Raw genomic sequence first — 21947 nt, 5'->3', positions numbered from 1 at the left:
TACGTACCCAGCGGGTAGACCCTCCGGTCAGCAACCGCAGCCGCCACGAGGTAGGGGGAGACCCCCCGCTTCGGTCCGGCAGCCGCAGCTGCCGCGAACAAGAGGGAGACGCCCCGCTTCGGACCAGCAGTAGCAGCTGCCGCGAAGAAGGGGGAGACCCCCGCCTCTGCACGGCAACTGCACAGCAGAGGCAGCCGCTGCCACGACGAGGGAGACCGCCTACCTCCACGCTGCGTTCCCAGCAGCTGCAGCGGGGCGACAGGTCCTCTTCTGGAGTCCGGACTCGTTCTTCTTCACGCCACCTAGTGGCGCCGGTAGGTACTTCCTCGACTTATATGGGGAGATTACAAAATCGCCAAACACAAGATGGCCGCGCAGGAAGTTACGTAACGGCACTTTGAATATTTGGCGGGAAATCTTCAATTAGTGCCTAACTCCTGTGCCCATTTAAGAGACTTCCTAACTCAGAGACATTGCCTTCTGATGGTCGTGCCTATCTCGATAGTGCCTATCCCAGTACGCATTCCAGTTGTTTCTCTGTTATTGACCTCGGCTATTCCCACGACGTTCCTGCTCTCCGGTATCCTGACCTCGGCTATTCCCACGACGTTCCTGCTCTCCGGTATCCTGACCTCGGCTATTCCCACGACGTTCCTGCTCTCCGGTATCCTGACCTCTGCTCTCTGGACCATCCTTTGCCAGTCCTACCTGACTTCGGTGTCTCCTTGTAAGCTGTGACGTGACATTATTGTAATTTTTTTTATATTATATATATTTATATTACATATATCAATAAATTCTATTTTTTATATACATATATATTTCATATTTTAATACATAATAGTTTTTTAATACATACTCTTCTTAATATTTATATTCATATTTCATATACATGTTTTTACACATTACATATACTTATATTTATAGCTATTTATATATAATACATATTTATGTATCTTTTAGTATATATATATATATATATTATCAAATATACATTTTATATCACATACATTTTTATATATATTTATTTTATATCATTCATATATGCATTTTTTATATACATCATATTTATATAGCTCTTATATCTCCAATTCAACGTTATTATCATATATTCCACAGCTCCTATCATTCTATCTGTCTTCTTATTTTACTTCTTATTTTACCTCTATATATCCCGTGGACTTTTCTTACCTCTTACTTACGAGCTACATCTTTTTTACGTACGGGAAATGAATACACATAATCAGGTTTTTGTTACTTACCCGTTCTCGGTACCCACGTTGCCGCAACAGCCGCCGCGAGGGAGAGGGAGATCCCCCTCCAACGCACAGCCACCTCCACAGCAGCCGCCACGCAGGAGAGGGAGACCCTCCTCCAACGCACGGCCACCTTCGCAGCAGCCACCACGAGGAAGAGGGAGACCTCCCTCCACCGCACAGCCGCTACCGCTGCCGTCCTCGGAAGCGCTGCGCAGGAGAGGGAGACCCCCCTCCAACGCACGGGCACCTCCGCAGCAGCCACCACGAGGAAGAGGGAGACCTCCCTCCACCGCACAGCCGCTACCGCTGCCGTCCTCGGAAGTGCCGCGCAGGAGAGGCAGACCTCCGGGTACACGGCGTCCAGTGCCAGCGAATGGCTATATGAAGGGAGGTTACGCCACACTCATGATGGCCGCGAGTCCCGGACACCGGAAGTGACCTCATGACGTTTTGGCAGGAGATTCGTACTTCCCCTGCGATTCACTATTGAAACCTGCTCAGTTCAATATTGCCTTGCCTTCTGATGGTTGTCTATGCCTTGTGCTAGCTCCCAGATAGCGTTTTGATTACTGTTTCCCGTGTTTGTCCTGGCTCGTCTGACTTCGTTGTTTTTCTGAATCCTGACCTCGGCTACGTTATATGACTATCCTGCTCTCCGGAATCCTGACCTCGGCTACGTTATACGACTATCCTGCTCTCCGGAATCCTGACCTCGGCTTGTATGAACTGTTCTGTCCTGGAGTCCTACCTGACCACGGAGTCTCCAAACTACTTGTACGTGACAGTTTTGTAATATTATTTATTTGATGATTGTCTTTGTCTTGGTGCTTTTTACTTATGGATCCGAGTTGCTGTAAGCCACTGCGCTGCCAAAGAAAGGAGTGAAGATGACTTTCCTTCACCTTGCCCTCCCACTCGATTACACTATAGAACGAGCTTTATTAGACTTTTTCTTCCTATCGCTTATATGCATAACATAGCCGTTATGCCAACTTGTCTGTAAGTTGTTCTGCTTTTTCTTTATTAAACATTTGCAAGAAATTACTGCACCATTTGTGGTTTCTCACCTATATTGCAGACCTTAAGAAGATACAAAGTTCTTTCTGATGAGCCTCCTTTTAAAGTCACTTTTGTGAGTGCAATTAATACATTTATTTAATTTTTTGGAATTCATTACACTATTGTTCTTTATTATTTTTTCCCACATGTTTATGCGCCCCTCTTTTGACATAATGAGAAGGGTAGGGACCAGGTATCCAATATTTCAAAAGTGATATAGGAAATACAGTATGTAGCCAGTAGCGAGCAGGGAGATCCAGAAGTACCACAACAGACCAAGATGTTAATAGAAAAGAAGCTGATGTATCTTGGGTAGGGCTGCGACTAACGATTATTTTCATAATCAATTATTTGGCTGATTATTTTTTTCAATTAATCGGGTAAAAAAATAAATTATTTTTTCATTTATTTAAAATAATTTAATAAACAAACAGGATGTTAAAAACAAACAGCATAATAATAAAAAGTAAACTTTGATGAAAATGCATTATTTCCCAACCTGCCTTCCCCCCCAGTTATACACATTTGAGCTCAGGCTTGCCACACTGCCTCACAGATATGCCACATACCCCCAGATATGCCACTCCGCCCTCCTCACATATGCCTTATATACCCTATATGCCTTATACTCCCTGATATGCCACTGTGCCTCCTGATATGCCTTATACCCCGGTATGCCTTATACCCCCAGATACGCCACTCTGTCCTCCCCAGATATGCCTTATACCCCCAGATATGCCATAATGCCCTCATAGATTCACAGACTCCTTCACAGCACACTGACACAATACTTTTATAAATAAACACAGGATTAATCTTAACTGCCCCCAGGATTTAGATCCCCTTTAGTTTGTACCCCTTTACCTCTAACTGCACCTTAAGTTAACCTTATCAAATTAATTAAATTAACTATCAGTCCTCAGCATTAAATTAACCCTAAACACCCCATTAACCATAACTGCCACTAAATTAACCCTAAACACCCCATTAACCATAACTGCCCCTAAATTAACCCTAAACACCCCATTAACCATAACTGCCTCTAAATTAACCCCCACCCCCCTAACTTTCAGCAGCCCAAATATTAATTTTATACTTATTGTTAGATGAGTTAGTGAGCAGTGTGGACGCTATAAGGAAAGGGGCGGGGCCAATCGTCAGTGTGACTGCAGGGAGGGACTGGGAAGCAGAAAGAGCCTGGGCCAATGATCAGTGTGACTGCAGGGAGGGACTGGGAAGTAGTAACTGCTGTGAGTGACATTGAATGAACCGGAATATAAAACGAGGGGTATTTTTCAGAGCATTTGCTCTGGAAAAACCCTCATCTTATAATAGATGAAATCGATTCAACTAATCGATAATTAAATTCATTGAGAACAATTTTCATTATCGATTATTATCAATTTTATCGATTAGTTGTTGCAGCCCTAATCTTGGGGCTAACTTCTTGGAAGGGACAGGCATACGTTAATGGTGGAAAGCCATACCTTATTACCCACTTTATAAGTCTTATAAACTGCCTGAGCCTTCTGAAGAATTCCCCTGACAGTTTTGAATTGACAGTGTAATACACTTGGAGATCTTGGAAACATTGGAAACACACGGTTGATCTTGGAGCATGCGGGGGGATGGAAACTGTAATTAGCATTCAAATGGGGCATGTTTGTGGTACTATTAGCCTGGTTGTTGTATGCAAAGTCAGCACATGGTAATACTGGAAGCAAGTGCAGGCAGGAAAGGAGACAATTGAGGTCAATAGAACAGACAAAAGGCCAGTTCACAGAACAGTCCCACCTTGACCTGCCAGTCATGACTATACTGAAGGTGGCTGGTCTTGGTTTAGGGAGTATGGAAATCATGGAGTTCTTAAAGAACAATCGTTGGTTAGGAGTCATTTTTAAAGTCTCTGGCAAAGCAGAAACAGAAGAAGCTTCAGAACGAATCATACCCATAAACTGTAGAGTAAGAAATACTAGTAGATAAGAAATAAGTAGTAGATATGTAACTTGGAATTGGAAACGAGAAAAGAACAATGCCCACCTGGCTTGTTGTGGTTGTTACACTACAGATGTCTTCAAGATTACGATGGTCTGTGAAACCTATCACCACATGAATAGCACCCTCTAACAAATGACCAAATTTTTCCAGATCGGCTTTCATGGCTAGCAGTTCACTTACATCATAAAAAATAAGCTATAGGGTATAAATGATGTTTATCACACTGTATTTTGGGTAGGATGGCTCCTATTGCTCTGAAGCATCAACCTCTAGGATGTAGGGAAGCGAAAGATCAGGAGTAGTGAAGATAGGAGCAGTAACACACTTATGCTTTAACAAGTTAAAAGCTTTTTGAGCCTGCAGAGTTCGGGTCCAGTAAGAATAGTCAAAAGTTGTCAGGCTGGCTTAGGCTCCGTAGGGCAGGAAGCAGATGGTAATGTCCAGGCAGCAGTACAAAGGGTCAAATCTAGAAGAGAAGTCAGGGTCACGGTCCAAAGGTCGGGGCAGGCGGATAGCAATCAGAAACGGGTTCAATGCAAGGTTCAGGAAACAGGTATCGTCCACAGTACTCAGAGCAGGTAACACACAGGTATACAGCTTAACGAATAAGCACTGTGTGTGGGAACTGCTGGGGTTATATAGGGATGGCAGGTGTATGTCCCTCCCCCCAGTCTAACTACCCTCCAATCCCCTACTCGGGAGAAGAGAGGTGGAGTAAACCACCTCTCCTCATTCACCTGAGCGTCACCTATGGAGACGCTACAACTTTAAATACTTGGCCACGCCCCTTTACTATTGGAGGCGCATCCGTGTGTGGAGGACGCGGCATGCGCCGTCCACCAGGGGGCTGCGGTCTAATACACGGCGGTGTAGCCGCGCTGCGTGCCAGTGTGGCCGCGCCGCGAAGAGGTCGCTGTCTGCCACTCCGTGTGACGGAGACGCTGGTGGCCCTGGACCTCGGTACGGCACGAGGACCTCCGAATGGGGTAAGAGGGGGCCTCCATGCTTGACAAAAGTTGAATTATGCAAGAATAGAAGTTAGTGAAACTTTTACATCATCTTACCTCCCCCAAACACACACATTATACTAAAAGGCCACATTTAGAAATGCACTTTTTCCAATTTTGGTCAGTCTGTGCCTATGCCCTATCTTTGAACCTGGCCACTCCAATTTACCCCAAGTAGACACCCCTTGGTTATTTGAAATGCTAGTATTTTAACTCTTTCCATGTCAGGATTTTTGGGAAGATACAGCGCTAATTGTAGCACTTGCTCATAATAATAAACTTTATTTTTTTTATACACAAGTCAGTGTGCTTTTGTGTGTGCAGTTTGTTCATCCATAGCAGTTAGTGCAGCACATGGAGTAAATGAACAAAGGTAAATTCAGTGTTTCATTTTTGTAAGGACTTACACTTGCACCATACGTGGTAAGCAAGCTTGGAGATCTCACTCAGTGCACATCTTGCCTCATTTATGCCTGCTTGGAACGGCAGTTCCAGGGTGCATATCGCTGTGGCAGATGTGAGCAAGTGGCCTCTCTAGAAGCTCAGATTGAGTGGCATATTGCAACTCTAAGAGATATTGAGAACCTTGAGAGGAGTCTTTTGCTCACTGAGCAGAACTTAGCTGGGTCACTAAGCAATGAGGGAGAAGATCAGTCAGAAGGAAATTAAGCACTTGGGTGACCGTTATACGTGGTTGTAGCGGGAGAGGGAAGAGGGCTGAGTTTCTCCATCCTAACAGATTTGCTCATTTAAGTAAAGATGTTGGGCAGGCAGACTCAGAAGTGGATTTGCTGGAGAAAACTGTTCTCCCTAACAGCTGGGATAACAGCTCCTCTAGCATAGAGAGGATCAAGAAGAAAGAGAAGCCTAGGCATGTTGTGGTGGTAGGGGACTCTATTATTAATAGAGTAGATATTGTAATCTGTGGCTATTATCGCAGCAACCAAATGGTTTGCTGTCTCCAGGGTGCCCGGGTTCGGCATGTTACAGACACAGTGGAAAGATTATTGGGAGGCGCTGGAGAGGATTCAGCTGTCCTGGTCCATATTGGTACCAAAGGAAAAGTAAGTGTAAAATGGAGGGTCCTAAAAGGTAATTTTATGGATTTAAGGAGTAAGATTAGGAAATGGACCTCCAAGGTAGTGTTCTCAGAGATACTACCTGTGCCATGAGCTACACCAGAAAGACAGCGGGAGATTAGGGAGCTTAATGCATGGCTGAAGGCTTGGGGTAAGAAGGAGGGCTTTGGGTTTTTAGAGCACTGGGATGATTTTGCTTTGGAGTCCCGCACGGGACCGAGGTTCGTTTACCGGGCCTCGGTCTGCACGCTCCCCATCCCCTGTTGCCAGTGTTGTGTCCGTGGCAGCTTCCTGGAGTGCTCTGGATGAGCTTGATGCTGGGGATGCTACTTGTCATTGGCTCTGAGCCCCTGCTCGCATGACACGTGACTCATTTATGGAACCAGAGGCTTTCTACAGCGGGTCCTGGTTCCCTGCCCGCTCATGGACATCAGGATGCTGCTGCTGCTGGTCCCAGTTCTTCAGCTGGTGCTCCTGGACATGTGACCCCGGCGGGACCCGTGGCAGGCAGTGGCACAGCCCCCCAGCCCGGTGAGTCTTCAGGGCTTTCTGCCCCCCTTTTTCCTCTTCCCTTTTCCCAAACTGTTTCGGGGTTAATGGTGGGTGCTGATTCCGCTTCAGGGGGCTGGTAGTGATAGGAGTTGTACTCGGGTGGAAGTGTTGGAAGGTTTGCGACAGTTTATTAGGTTGGCAGGTTCAGGACCACAATCTGCGGCTGGCCGGGTTCCGGTTTCGGCTACTGTGGTTACGGTTCATCCGGTTGTTAAGGAGAAAGAGGTTGAGCGTTTGTCTGATTTTGCTAGGGGTAAGGTGTATGAATGTTATAAAGGGCCCATCTGAAGAGTGAGGTGAAGAACAAGATTTGGAAGGGGGGAATACATTTAAATGTTTTCCCTGCTTCCTTTGGAGTGTTTTAATTTGGACAAACCATTGAAGGGTGAGGATGCTAAAAAGGTGGAAAAGGAGGAGAAATGTAGACATCGGCTCATACCGTGTAGTACCAGGGGAGGGCTGGCAGCCTAAGGCCTGGGGGACAAGTCTAGTCAAGTGGCCCATTGCGCCACCAAAGCGGCTGCGAGCGACATTGAAAGCGGCCGTGGTGCGGCAGTCACTCCACCGGCGCCTAATGAAATTAAAGCGGCCGGCGTGCACGCACCACGCCGCCCAATGCCCATGCCTCAGCTCTTCGTCCCACGTCTTAAAAGGGGTGGGATGAAGAGCTGAGGCATGGCCATTGGGCCTGACTGCCACACAACGCAGGGGCGTACCTAGAGTATTTGGCACCTGTGGCAGATCCTGTATGTGGCACCCCCCCCACACACACACTTTAAAACTGCATAGTTTCTATGGTTAGGCATACATTGACAGGGGTACAGGATAACTGCTATCATTATATACTTAGGGATTACGCTGTACCACCATCAATGTGTGCCTATACATTGAGCCAGACACTGACAATACTGCAGTAAAACCCTTATCACTATATACTAAGCCAAACATTGATGTGGTGTAGGCCTACAACGTCAATGACTGGCTTAGTATACAGTAGGGATGCACCGAAATGAAAATTCTGGACTAAAACTAAAAATTCAGCATTCGCTTGGCCAAAACCGAAGAAAAAAACCCCAAAAAACTTTAAAATACTTTATTAAAAGTAACACACTAAAATTAGACAAAAAAAATCAATAACACTATTAATATATATATATATATATATATATATGATTGCAAACAGCAATCACACTCCTATCATGCAAAGTCAGCCAGCACATGCTAGATTTGCAATCATATATATATATATTAATAGTGTTATTGAATTTTTCTGTCAAATTTTGGTGTGTAATTTACTTTTAATAAAAGTATTGTTAACACACCAAAAGTTGGACAAAATAAAATAACTGATAACAGCAATCACACTCCTATCATACCTAGGCAGCCAGTACATGCTGGAATCTGGGCATGATAAGAATGTGATTACAGCCTCCTTATGCCATACTATAGGGGATAGTATGACATCCATGCGATCTGAAACCCTCATTCACAAACATTCAGCATAACGCCCATCACTCTCACACACTTAATAATCCGCTATTTTCCTACCTTTCCTCTGTCCTTCTTCTTCTTCTTCTGTGTCCTGTCCTTCCGGTGCAGAGAGTTGCCGTGTACATTCAGCAATTGTTTTCAGGCTTTTGCTATTTTGGCTTACAGGACGTATGGGGGTATTGCTTGGTTGCGGTATGATGAACAATTTTGGCAGCGTTCGTCCGTCTTTTTGCTGGGACAAGAAGGAGATTGCTTTGTGGTTGAGGGTTATGACTACCTCTAGGTCAGGTTCCCAGCCCTTTCGGAGTGGTGCTTCGGGGGCTGTTGCTGCCAAGAAAGGCATCTGCTGGCAGTTTAATGACGGGCAATGCATGTGGGGTAGTGGATGCGAATTCAGGTACGAATGTACCGGATGTAGCAGCAGCCACCCTTACTTGAAATGTTATAAGAAGGATAATCTGCTGGTAAAGGGAGTGTCCCCAGTGATCGTGGACGCGATGCTTCCCTGGCTTTGTGACTACCCTGATAGGGAAGCGGCTGTTTTGCATGAGGAGAGTTTTTCTTTTAGTTTTAGACTCTAAGGGTTTTGTTGCTAAGAATTTGAAGTTGGCTCAGGTTGTCACTGATGTTGTCAAATGTTTGATGGGACATCTATCCTGCCTTTGATATTTTTCACTTTTGAATAATCTTTCTCACTGTAGAATGATGGATTTTAATTTGTTTGTAAATGGCCATATAACCCGTCCCAGATTGATGGACAGCAACAATTTCTTCTCTAAGGTCATTGTAGATGTCTTTCCACCTGAATGTACACTTACTGATGATCAATTAATCTTTGATTATTTAATTTGACTAGCAGCAAACAGCTACATTGCATCTTAACTCCTACGGAAGTAGTAAGGGTGTACTCAGTTTTTCACACATAGCTTCTCCATCGAGGCTTTTTTTGTTGTTGAATTACATGGTGTAATATGTCATGTTGTTGTTCATCTGAGGTTGTATTTACCTTATTTTAGGCCTGCGAAGAAACAGATGATTGTTATTATGTACTGATATGTAAAAACATAGAATTGTTTTTTTGCACAACTGTGTATTTAGTGGTAAGATAAGCACTTATTTATATTATTTTGGCTCACCTTATTTTTCCATTAATAGAGAATTTCTGTCCACTGCCCCCACTTCTGTGATGAAGACGGTCCTGATTATAAAACGACCCCCCCAAATTTGAATTAATTTAGGAAAAAAAGAAAAAGCCTGAATATAAGACTACCCTATAGGAAAAAAGTTTTTACTAGTAAATATGAATTCACATATAAAGTATTTTTTTTATATTTAATAAAAACTATGATTGAGAAAAATGCATTTCCTGTTTTTATTACCTTTTATTTGCCAACCTGCCCCCCAGTTATACACATCTGCCCCCTGGCTTGGCCCCCAGATATGCTTCATACCCCCTCCATATGCCACTCTGCCCCCGGATATGCCTAATACCCCTCCATTTGCCACTCTGGCTCCCTAATATGCCTTATACCCCCTATTTGCCACTTTGCCTCCCTGATATGCCTTATACCCCCCTGATATGTAACTCTTCCCCCAGATATGCCAGTCTGCACCCCAGATTTATCTTATACCCCCTATATGCCACTCCACCCCCCTCTGACTTACCAATGCATCCCCAGACTTGTCCCCGGTGCTTCAGACTCTCTGGTGTCTAGTGGGGGCATCCAGTGAACGTCTGCGCAATGCGCTATGACAACCTCCACTGCTGCCGGCACTTCCTCTGGGGCTTCTATGACTGAGCACCGGAAGGTCATGTGACACCGGCACTCCGTCGTAGAAGCCCCATTGGAAGTTCCTGGTAGTAGAAGTTGTCTGTGAGCATCGCTCAGACGTTCACTGGCTCCCAGAGAGAAGGATACAGGTCTCCTGCAGGCTGCGGGGAATCCTCTTCTCTGGCAGCCAGTGAACGTCTGAGTGATGTGTGCAGACAACCACCGCAGCTACCCGGAACTTCTGCTGGGGCATCAATGGTGGAGCACCGGAAGGTCAAGTCATGCTGGTGATCCAGGTCCTCTGCAGCACTGCGGGGATCTGTATCTTAGTCTTGTAGTCAGACCGCTATTTGAGGCTATATAAGATGACCTCGAATATAAGACGAGGGGTATTTTTCAGAGAGTCTTATATTCGAGCAAATACGGTAATATCAAAGTGTTTTTCTCTTAATTTTTCTTTTAGAATGCATGCCTGTTTTTCTTAGCCTGTTCTATTTGCATGGTTTTGTTTTAATAAGACAAACTAGCTCTTGGAGACCCCATTTAGCCATCTTGGATGGTGGATGGACTACAGATCATGTGGCTTGATGCAATCCAATGCCCATGATCGTGGTATATTAGCTTCAGTTCTAAAGTGTAATGCTCCCTATTACTGGAGACTAAGGAGAGCTAAGGCATGAAGTAGATGAAAAATCATTTTAAGGCGATTAGTAACAGTTCTCGAGATTGACTGCAATGGAATTGAAGAATGGGGGATATATATATAGTTTATAAATTATTTGTGTGTTATAACTCCACCTTCTATACCCCAGAGGAAGTTACATAGAATGAAACGTATAGGGTGTAGGCAGAATTTTTATATAATTTTTCTCTGATGATATGAGGTTTTGTGAGGTCCATTAACCCTTCCTTCTCCACAGATCTCTTAAAGTTTCTCTAATCTACCCCAGAGATTGAGTTCCTGTGATTTGGTCTTATCTTTAGTAAGCATACGGGTACCAGTAACCCTGATCAATTACATTTTATTAGCGGTTGAGCTGGTTCTAAGTGTGTCATGTCATGTTAGTGTATTAGAATAAAGTGTAATCATTTTACTTTTATAACAGATGTTGTTGAACTATGTATTTTTCTTTTTATTGTTCCTCCAATATTTCCATCTGAGTCTCTACTGAAACATGTAGTCTGATCCATAATTTTTTGAGCTATAAATGGTGAAATTATTTTCTATTGTTTGTTTCCAAATTTCTGTTATCTGGTACTTTTTGCTTTAGAAAATCAGGCCTGCTTTTAAATATGTTTATGTACCCATACATATTTTGAGATGAAAAAACTTACTTAAACAACCACATTCAATTTAATATTCAAAAACTGGCAAATACAATACAAGTCCTATAATGAAATACATGCAAATAAAGTGATTTTGTAAAACAATGTTTTATCACACAATTACACACAAAAATACAATATATTTTATTTTTACTTTCAATCATGTTAGAAAAGGCTAATACAAGTATTAAATTGTTACTTGACCATTCAGACTTTGCATGAAATGCTTTCAAAGAAGCAACAACTGCTAAAACTAAACAGTGGTCAACTGTATCATTAAAAGTGTTTTCTACAAAAAGCTGTCCTAGGCATAAATTAAGTTTAAATGTTCTTCATATTAAAACCATTTTAATAATAATTACAAGCAGAATAGCAGATACCTATAAAAACATTGTGGGTTATATTTAATTAAGCAGCCTTTTTTTAGTAGTATTTCACACAATTGTTATTCCTATAACAAAGATTCATTTCAGGCAACTGAATCCAGCTCTATGTTAATAAAGTTTGGTATTGATCTTCTAGTATGTTATATTATGTTTGATATAATGTTTACTACATTATACAAAGACGTCTCAATAATTGTTAAAAATGTTGTTTACACTTGTCTTGACATCTTTGTCCTATCATGTCTTGCAAGCCACTATTTTTTTTAAATAGTCTGAATATAATTATTGGATATATATTGGATTTGAATGCATTGTTCAGTAAAATGTAGCTTATAGTTCTTCACTTTCTAAAAGTCCAGCATACATTGGTAATGAATTCTGAAGTTCTGTGTTCAGAGAAATGGATGATTGCATATTCTGTCCTTTTCCATTCAAAGTAGAATACTTGCCAAATGTTGGTGTAACTCTCATTTGTTTAACATTTGGGACTTGTTTATTTAGAAGAGCTGAAAAAGAATGAAACGTGATTTTGAGACCAAATACAGAATGTATATATCAAAAATATTCTATGAAAATAAGATGTGTAACTTTCTAAGGAATAATATAGTCCTTACTGTAATGATCCAACAGAAATATGTATTATTAAAATGTTAAGGTGCATCCAATGTAATGGTTGCAATGATTTTTTTAGATATTAACTACCTAAGTATGTACCATTGTCTCCTAAAAAAACAATAATAGTTTGTATCCCACCTACCCAAAATATATAATTAACGCTTAGGTTCCTCAACCTGGAAGTATTAAAAACAATGCAATGTGTAAGAGACAATTGTGGCCTTATAAAACATGAAAAACCTGTGTGAGGTTTTACCGCATTCGGAACATTCATTATTTCTTTTTTCTACAGTGTCACCTATGATATTACAGAAATCCAAAGCAGTTTTTAAATTCACTTGGTTTTTTACATATTAGTGATGATAAATATTATATTTATGAAAATTGATCCTCTTGTACGTTCAACTAATCGGGGGAAAGAGTGTGTCTGGAGGCTCCGCTCTTTGCGGAAGTTCACCGGGACACCATGTCCACGGAAATGGGAACAAAGACAGAAGAACAAAAAGATGCAAGAGAAGAAGTGGAGCTGCATGTCAAGAAGACAGGGACACAGAATCGGTCAGTGGAAAAGGTAGGGAGACATTCAGAGAGAGCATGAGAGAAAGTGAATGAGAGTGTAAGAGAATGTGAATGAGAGTGTAAGAGAATGTGAACGGGAGTCTGAGTATCAACAAATTTTGTTTCTGAATTTTAAATGCCCTTTATTTTTGTTAGAACTGAAAAGACAGGAAAAAAATAGTTGTCAAAAGACGAATGGACCAAAAACAAAATAAAAAATGTATTTGAATCATCCGTCTGCACACGTCTACTGTCCACATACTTTTGGTCAGATAAACTACAGTATCTCACAAAAGTGAGTACACCCCTCACATTTTTGTAAATATTTTTATATATATATATATAAATATTTTATTATATCTCTTCACGTGACACTCTGCTACAATGTAAAGTAGTGAGTGTACAACCTGTACATGATGACATCACGGAGCTGGTGGATATTAGAGACCTTGCGCTCCTCCACCTTCTGTTTGAGGATGCCCAACAGATGATCAATAGGTTTTAGGTCTGGAGACATGCTTGGCCAGTCCATCACCTTTACCGTCAGCTTCTTTAGCAAGGCAGTGGTCTTCTTGGAGGTGTGTTTGGGGTCGTTATCATGTTAGAATACATCCCTGTGGCCCAGTCTCCGAAGGGAGGGGATCATTCTCTGCTTCAGTATGTCACAGTACATGTTGGCATTCATGTTTCCCTCAATGAACTGTAGCTCCCCTGTACCGGCAGCACTCATGCAGGCCCAGACCATGACACTCCCACCACCATGCTTGACTGTAGGCAAGACACGCTTGTCTTTGTAGTCCTCACCTGGTTGCCGCCATACACGCTTGACACCATCTAAACCAAATAAGTTTATCTTGGTCTCATCGGACCACAAGACATGGTTCCACTAATCCATGTCCTTAGTCTGCTTGTCTTCAGAAAACTGTTTGCGGGCTTTCTTGTGCATCATCTTTAGAAGAGGCTTCCTTCTGGGACAACAGCCATGCAGACCAATTTAATGCAGTGTACGGCATATGGTCTGAGCACTGACAGGCTGACCCCCCACCCCTTCAACCTCTGCAGTAATGCTGGCAGCACTCATACATCTATTTCCCAAAGACAACCTCTGGATATGCCTCTGAGCACATGCAATAAACATCCTTGGTCGACCATGGCGAGGCCTGTTCTGAGTGGAACCTGTCCTATGAAACCGCTGTATGGTCTTGCCCAACGTGCTGCAGCTCAGTTTCAGGGTCTTGACAATCTTCTTATAGCCTAGGTCATCTTTATGTAGAGCAACAATTCTTTTTTTCAGATCCTCAGAAAGTTCTTTGCCATGAGGTGCTATATTGAACTTCTAGTGACCAGTATGATAGAGTGATAACACCAAATTTAACACACCTGCTCCCCATTCACACCTGAGACCTTGTAACACTAACGAGTCACATGACACCAGGGAGGGGAAATGGCTAATTGGGCCCAATTTAGACATTTCCACTTGGGGTGTACTCACTTTTGTTGCCAAGGTTTAGAGATTAATGGCTGTGTGTTGTGTTATATTTACACTGTTATATAGGCTGTACACTCACTACTTTACATTGTAGCAGAGTGTCATTTCTTGAGTGTTGTCACATGAAAAGATATAATAAAATATTTACAAAAATGTGAAGGGTGTACTCACTTTTGTGACATACTGTATATAAAAGATACCCATTTACACCAACACACACATATATTTTACCTAGACATTGCATCCAGTCACATTGTGACTTTAATATGATTCTTACTTGAAACATCAAGACGAGCGTGACAGGTTGCCACTCCAGCTTCATTGACAGCTGATATGGTATACCATCCATCATCACTTTTCTTCACATTATAGATAAAAAGATATATTTGTCCATTACTCTCTTGAAGTAGCCTACAAAAATAAAAAGATAAGCTATGAGACAAATAAACAATAGTCTAGAATAAGTTATGTGCAATCATCTTGATTATGCTCTCCCTCCCCTTCTCTTAATCTAAGCATGTATCAAAAATTAAATTGCTTATGTTAGACTGTATTAAGTCTGCATGCCATCCAAAATATATATATAGTTATAAATAATGGTTTTTAAAGCAGCATATGTTTCTAAAAACAGAGTTTGCAGCTCCACGCGTGTCTGTTGCAATTGGTTATCAGATTCCCCATCCATTGAATCTAGTAGAGTGTGCTTCATATAATACTGCATTCCAGTAAAATGTTTTGCATCTATGTGGCCATTTATGTCTACAGTGCGTTAATGCTCAGCAGGATTATGGTAAGAGCATGGTAACTTGTACCATGTGCAAGTAAGACTACAGCCACATGTTGGGCAGTGGGGTAATTTGTGGGGGTATATGTATGCGTGTCTGTCTCTTTAAAGTAGGAAACGGTTTGCCAGGGTAATTTGATGATATAGAGAGGAAGGCAACAGGCCACATGGCTGTACATGACTCTGTTCCACATGTACATGTGGCCACATATACAAAAATGTACACAGATAACTACATACTCTCATATGTATCACATGCATACATTCATGGTCCCAAAATGAGACTGTCCAGGCTATGGGGAGAATATGAATGAACTGGTTCTCTCTATACCATGGTTGCTTCTAAGGTGAATAAAAAAGTTGGGAAATGAGCAATTACACTTGTTACAGAGTAAAATTGTATTTCATTTCTCTTTATATTTAATAGATCTGTCTCCCTGGGAATTGTTGATATGCAAGAAAGGGCTTCAGGTAAGCAAAAAATTGTACTTATTGCTGGAAACGTTACTCCTTGGCACACAACACATGCATTTCAAAACTTCTACTTTGCTCGACCTCCCAGTGCTTCAACCACAACTCCAGAGGAAATAATATTCAAGGTAATGGATATCAATATATAGATTTATTTACCTCATTAGGCTTGTCTCAGTAAGGGCTCAATCACCCTGTAGCCTTATACGTTCATACAGACTGGATCAATATTGACGGGACCGTCATGGCTTTAAACGGGTGTAGAAAGCAATCTACGTTCGCTTTCTTCACCCAAACGGTGTTGCTGTAATGCCTCGATGTCGAAGCATCAGTCCTGGCCCCTCCTCGGGGCGTCAATGTCCGCCATACACTATATGGCTGTGGATGTCCATTTTAAAAGCGTTTAGGAGGCGACCAACGATCACCTCCTAAACTTCAATGGTGTAACTGAAATACCTCAATAGCGAAGCATTCAGCAACACCGAACACCCACCCCAGGACACCCTGTAACCACTACAGAGAACGGTCACAACCTTCACTGTGAGAGATTTTGCCACGCACACGATGGCGGTGCATCCTCTAAAAAAATACAAAAGTTTCCTAAGTTTCCAAAAGGGTATCTCCAGACCCTCCTGAGAACTCTGGCTCTGCATTCAACCATGTAATTTGAAAAAAAAACAAAAAAAAATAACAAAAAACATGTAAACATGTAAAAATAAAAAAATAATAAAATATATACATATATATATATATATATACATACATATATATATATATATATATATATATATACACATACACTCACTGGCCACTTTATTAGGTACGCCTGTTCAATTGCTTGCTAACACAAATAGCTAATCAACCAATCACATGGCAGCAGCTCAATGCTGAACTTGCTGAACAACTTGCTGAAGTTCAACCTGAGCATCAGAATGGGCAGGAAAGGAGATTTAACGTGGCATGGTTGTTGGTGCCAGACGGGCTGGGGTGAGTATTTCAGAACTGATGATCTACTGGGATTTTCATGCACAACCATCTTTAGGGTTTACAGAGAATGGTCCAAAAAAAGAGAAAATGCTTTGTTGATGTCAGAGATCAGAGGAGAATGGGCAGACTGGTTCAAGAGGATAGAAAGGAAACAGTAACTCAAATAACCACTCTTTACGACCAAGGTATGCGGAAAACGATAGGTTCACAACACGTTGAACCTTGAAGCTGATGAGCTATGGCAGAAGACCACGCCGGGTGCCATTCCTGTCAGCTAAGTAAGTAACTGAGGCTAGAAGGAAGAACGGTGCAGGGTCAGCATGGCATAAACAACATGAAAGCATGGATCCATCCTGTCTTGTATCAACGGTTCAGGCTGGTGGTGGTGGTATAATGGTGTGGGGGACATTTTCTTTGCACATTTTGGGCCCCTTAGTACCAACTGAGTATTGTTGCTGACCATGTCCATCCGTTTATGACCACAGTGTACCCATCTTCTTATGGCTACTTCCAGCAGGATAATGCACCATGTCACAAAGCTCACATCATCTCAAACTGGTTTCTTGAGCATGGCAATGAGTTCACTGTACTCCAGTGGCCTCCACAGTTACCAGATCTCAATCCAATAGAGCACCTTTGGGATGTGGTGGAACAGGAGATTTGCATCATGGATGAGCAGCTGACAAATTTGCAGCAACTGCGTGATGCCATCATGTCCATATGGACGAAAATCTCTGAGGAATGTTTCCAGCACCTTGTAGAAAGTATGCCACGAAGAATGAAGGCAGTTCTGAAGGCAAAAGGGGGTCCAAGCCGGTACTAGCATGGTGTACCTAATAAAGTGGCCAGTTAGTGTATATATGTAAAAAATATATATATTTATGAGTAAGTCCTAAAATTAGCACTATATCTTCCAAAAATTCCCGCACAGAAAGAGTTACAATACTGGCATGTTAAATGCCCATGGGGTGTCTACTTTAAAAAAATGTATGACTTGATGGGGTAAATTGAATTGGCCGGGTTCAACAATGTCCCATTGTGAAAAATGCGGACTTTTTGCCTCTCAAACAACCCGGCAAACTCATGCATGGGGGTAACACTGTACTCAGGAGATGTTGCTGAACACATATTGGGGTGTTATGTGACATATACCAGGAGCATTTGAAATACCGTGGGGTGTCTAGTTTTCAAAAATAATGGGCACATTAAATTGGCCATGCTCAAAGATGTACCAGTGACATATACCAGGAGCTAATGTGGCCCTTTTGTCCCAAAACAGCCAGGCAAACCCATGCATGGGTGGTATCACTGTACTTGGGAGATGTTGCTGAACACATATTGTGGTGTTTGGAAGTGATATATACCAGGACCTGTAAATTTATACAGGTGTGGGAAAAATACACACAAAAAATATACTACTGCAAACTGACAAAGACTGGTAGTAGAATTAGTGCATGGAAAGAGTTAAAATACTAGCATTTGAAATACCCTGGGGTGTTTGATGGGGTAAATTGCATTGGCCGGGTTCAAAGATACCCACATTCCACATGGGGAAAGAATTACCAGATTTGGAAAAAATGGTTTTGAAATAGCAAAATGCTACCTGTACTTATTGCCCCATAATGTGCAGAAAAAAACATAAAAACTTTGGGTATTTCTAAAATCAGGATAAATAATAGAATCTATTTAGCAGGTTTTAGCAGGATCTTTTATAGATGAGTAAAAGATGTTTCAAGTAAAAGTCAGAAAAAGTCCTTTTCTTTTAATTTTTCACTGTCTTTTATACTTTTTTTTATAGTAAATGATATGGTACAAATTATGACATCTAAAGAAAGCCCTTCTTGTCATGATAAAACCAATATATAACTTTTGTGGGTTCAGTAAACAGGAAAGAAGAAAATTACAGCTAACACGAGCAGAACAGAAATGGTAAAACAGCCATTGTCACGAAGGGTACAAAAAATAAAATCAGCCATTGTCAGGAAGGGGTTAAGAACATGTATGTAGTGTGCAGTGCAAGAGAGCACTGTTGTGGAGACCTATTTCCAAAGCTATAGATTTTCTTACGTGGGAGCCTGTGATGCCTAGATACACTGTATACATGATCCAGTGTGCACATGCCTTAATCCCCCCTAGCACACTATTTATACCATGTAGGACTTATACCTTATCCTATCGGTATTGTACTGTAGCATCTCATTATTTTTTTTCAGCAAGATAGTTGGTTGTGGCCTTGCGCAGACTTGGCATTCCATTTGAATATTGTCTCCCTCATATGCTCTTGTTGCTGCTGGTTTCTTGATAAAGAAAGGAGGTGTTCTGCATTCCTGTGCTAAATAGTAAATAAACATACATTGTAAGAAAGAAATACATAAAGGCTAGGGAAACATTTGTTTACTGTAGCAAAAGTAAAAAATTACACAGAGACTTTTATTTTTTAAAACAATGTTCAACATTTATGTAGCATGGAAACTGGTACCTTTGTCAGGGGTAATAAGGTCTTGATTATCATCATGAAATTCCTTTCTGCATAGTCAGATGCCCCGCTGAATGATTAAGCTTCTGACATTCAATGTTTTCCCTACTACCATCTAATGGCCTCCTCCAAACATCTCACCATTTTCTTTTGAACTAGTTCTGCCGGTTTACAGCTACATTATATGACCAAAAGTATGTGGACACCTATATGAGCTTGACGGTCATCCCTTCCAAAACCATGGGCATTAATATGGTGTTGGCTATAAGAGCATCTACTCTTCTGGGAAGACCTTTCACAAGATTTGGAGTGTGTCTGTGAGAAATTGTGCCCTTTCAGCCAAAATAACATTAGTTAGGTCAGGCACTGATGTTGGCCAGGTTGTGTTAAATGTATTTGTATGTTGTAGCAGTAACATTACCTTCAGTTCTACTGTCAATTTTTCTCTATGGAGATTGCTTGCCTATGTGCTTGATTATATGTACCTGTTAGCACAGTGTGCGGCTGAAACACTTTTAAACCCAATAATCGGGAGGGGTGCATATCTACGACTTTTCATATAGTGTATAATTTTTACAAAGTCACTTTTAACAGGAATGTTTAGAAATAATTGTCAGTCAGTATAGCAGACACTAGACTGAAACATTAAGCTCTGCCTCCACCTTCTCCAGAATTATTTTGCTTGACAAGTTATCCAGGTCACTGGGTCTGCACTGGTCTAGAAGGAGGTCCTTTGAAATGGATTTTATCCACACAATTTCCTGGGCTCATATCATCTATAAGGATGCACTTGGGGTCTTCAACACATTTGCTGACTGCTTAGCTATGCCATTAAACCTGTTCGTTTCCATGACTTAACTGGTTTTACCCTTAAGAGATAATGTGTTTGCTAGATTAAAGATATTGCTACTCTAGAACTGTATGCCCCAGTCAATTGACACTCTGAACTGGTTGGTAGGGCCTAGGAGCCTCAGAGACTATTATTGAAGCCTACTTTGCACAGAAGCACACACTCCTACATGGCACTACAGTCTATGTAGTCTTATAGGAAGGACATCCTATTGAGACAGTACTCACCAGTATCAGGGTTTAGAAACAGCTAAAGTTTTAAAGAAGAATAAACCAAAGCTAAGGTTGTATTATATCCCAAATAATCAACTCACAAGCCACACTTTTAAAAGGTTTTAAGGTTAAAACAGGATTCTGATCATGGGCAACAGCTGGGCACTGAATGGTCAGCATTATAGAAATGTATAGGGCTGTCAGAAGTGAGGGATTATGCTTAATGCAGTCATGCACCATCCACGTGAAGAAGTGATGCTGATGATACCAATCAGGCTGGCCTGGCCATTTGGCACAGTGGGAAGATGCCCAGAATTGCTCTTACAGTTGATTGGATTGAGATCAAGGGAATTTGGAGGTCAAGTCAATACCTTGAAATCGTTGTTGTGTTCCTTAAACCATTCCTGAGTTTTTGCTTTGTGGAGGGGTGTATTATCCTGCTGAAAGAGGGCAATGCCGTCAGGGAATACAGTGTCCATGAAAGGGTGTACATGGTCTGCAACAAAGCTTTGGTAGGTGGAATATCCACATGAATGGCAGGACCCAAATTTCCCAGCAGGACATTGCCCAAACCATCACACTGCCTCCACTGGCTTGTCTTCTTCCCATAGTACATCCTGGTGCCATGTGTTCTCCAGGTAAAACATGTACCTGGCCATCCACGTGATGTTAAAGAAATTCATTTTAAATTTAAAAGATTCATTGGACCACGCCACCTTCTTCCATTGCTCTGTAGTCCAGTTCTAATGCTCATGTACCCATTGTAGGCGCTTTTGGCAATGGACAAACTCAGCATGGGAACCCAGACTGGTCTGCTGCTACGCAGCACCATATGCAAGAAACTGCGATGCACTGTGTGTTCTGACATCTTTCTATCAGAACCAGCGTTAACATATTCAACAATTGAGCTACAGTATTCTGTTGGATTTGACCACATGAGCCAGCTTTCGCCACCTACGTGCATCAATGAGACATTGCCATCCATGACCCTGTTCACCACTTTTCCTTCCTTGGACCACATTTTTATAGGTACTGACTACTGCAGACCAGGAACACCACAAGAACATCACAATGACATCAGCATGTTTCAGCATGTGAGAAGAGTAAAAAGCATGGTTTCTCACTCTCCTCCCTGTGATCCCCCTGCACTGATCACACTGTAATCTCCATGCAAGTCCCCACAGACATGCATAGAGATCACAGTGTCTGGGATCAGTGCCTCATCAGAGCGATTGGATATCAAAGCAGGGTCTAGACAGACCCTACAGGGGATATCCTGTCCTCCGATGACCTTCCGGGTGACGTCAGCAGTGACGCGACCCGGAAGGGAATGCCTGATCATGGTGGCAGCTGTTACAGGTGATCGCGAAGCAGAAAGAGATGTGTCCCTGCCGCTGCAAGATGAAGAATAAGGTCAACTCTCTTACATTTGGAGTTATTTACAATATCTCACAAAAGTGAGTACGCCCCTCACATATTTGTAAATATTTTATTATATCTTTTCATGGGAAAAACACTGAAGAAATTACACTCTGCTACAATGTGAAGTAGTGAGTGTACAGACTTATTAATACAA

General features: G+C 41.8%; 1 protein-coding gene across 1 annotated transcript in view; it reads right to left on the bottom strand.

The window, feature by feature from the left end:
* Positions 1–4721: 4721 nt before the first annotated feature.
* Positions 4722–21947, bottom strand: part of LOC149282555 (myotilin-like) — a 91649-nt gene continuing 74423 nt past the window's right edge. Inside the window, exons 9-15 of the mRNA XM_089498056.1 lie at positions 19000–19165; positions 14869–15002; positions 12294–12435; positions 6800–7027; positions 5932–5953; positions 5110–5321; positions 4722–4884 (exon numbers count right to left, since the gene is read on the bottom strand). Coding sequence (XP_089354182.1) covers positions 4722–4884; positions 5110–5321; positions 5932–5953; positions 6800–7027; positions 12294–12435; positions 14869–15002; positions 19000–19165 — 1067 coding nt within the window. The remainder of the gene's footprint in view (positions 4885–5109; positions 5322–5931; positions 5954–6799; positions 7028–12293; positions 12436–14868; positions 15003–18999; positions 19166–21947) is intronic.

Source organism: Sceloporus occidentalis, unplaced genomic scaffold (genome assembly GCF_023333645.1).
Source record: "Sceloporus occidentalis isolate IW3139 unplaced genomic scaffold, rSceOcc1.0.p SCAF_112, whole genome shotgun sequence".
NCBI lineage: Eukaryota > Metazoa > Chordata > Lepidosauria > Squamata > Phrynosomatidae > Sceloporus > Sceloporus occidentalis.
Note: the sequence above shows the minus strand (reverse complement) of the source record. Positions and strands in the feature narration are given on the sequence as shown.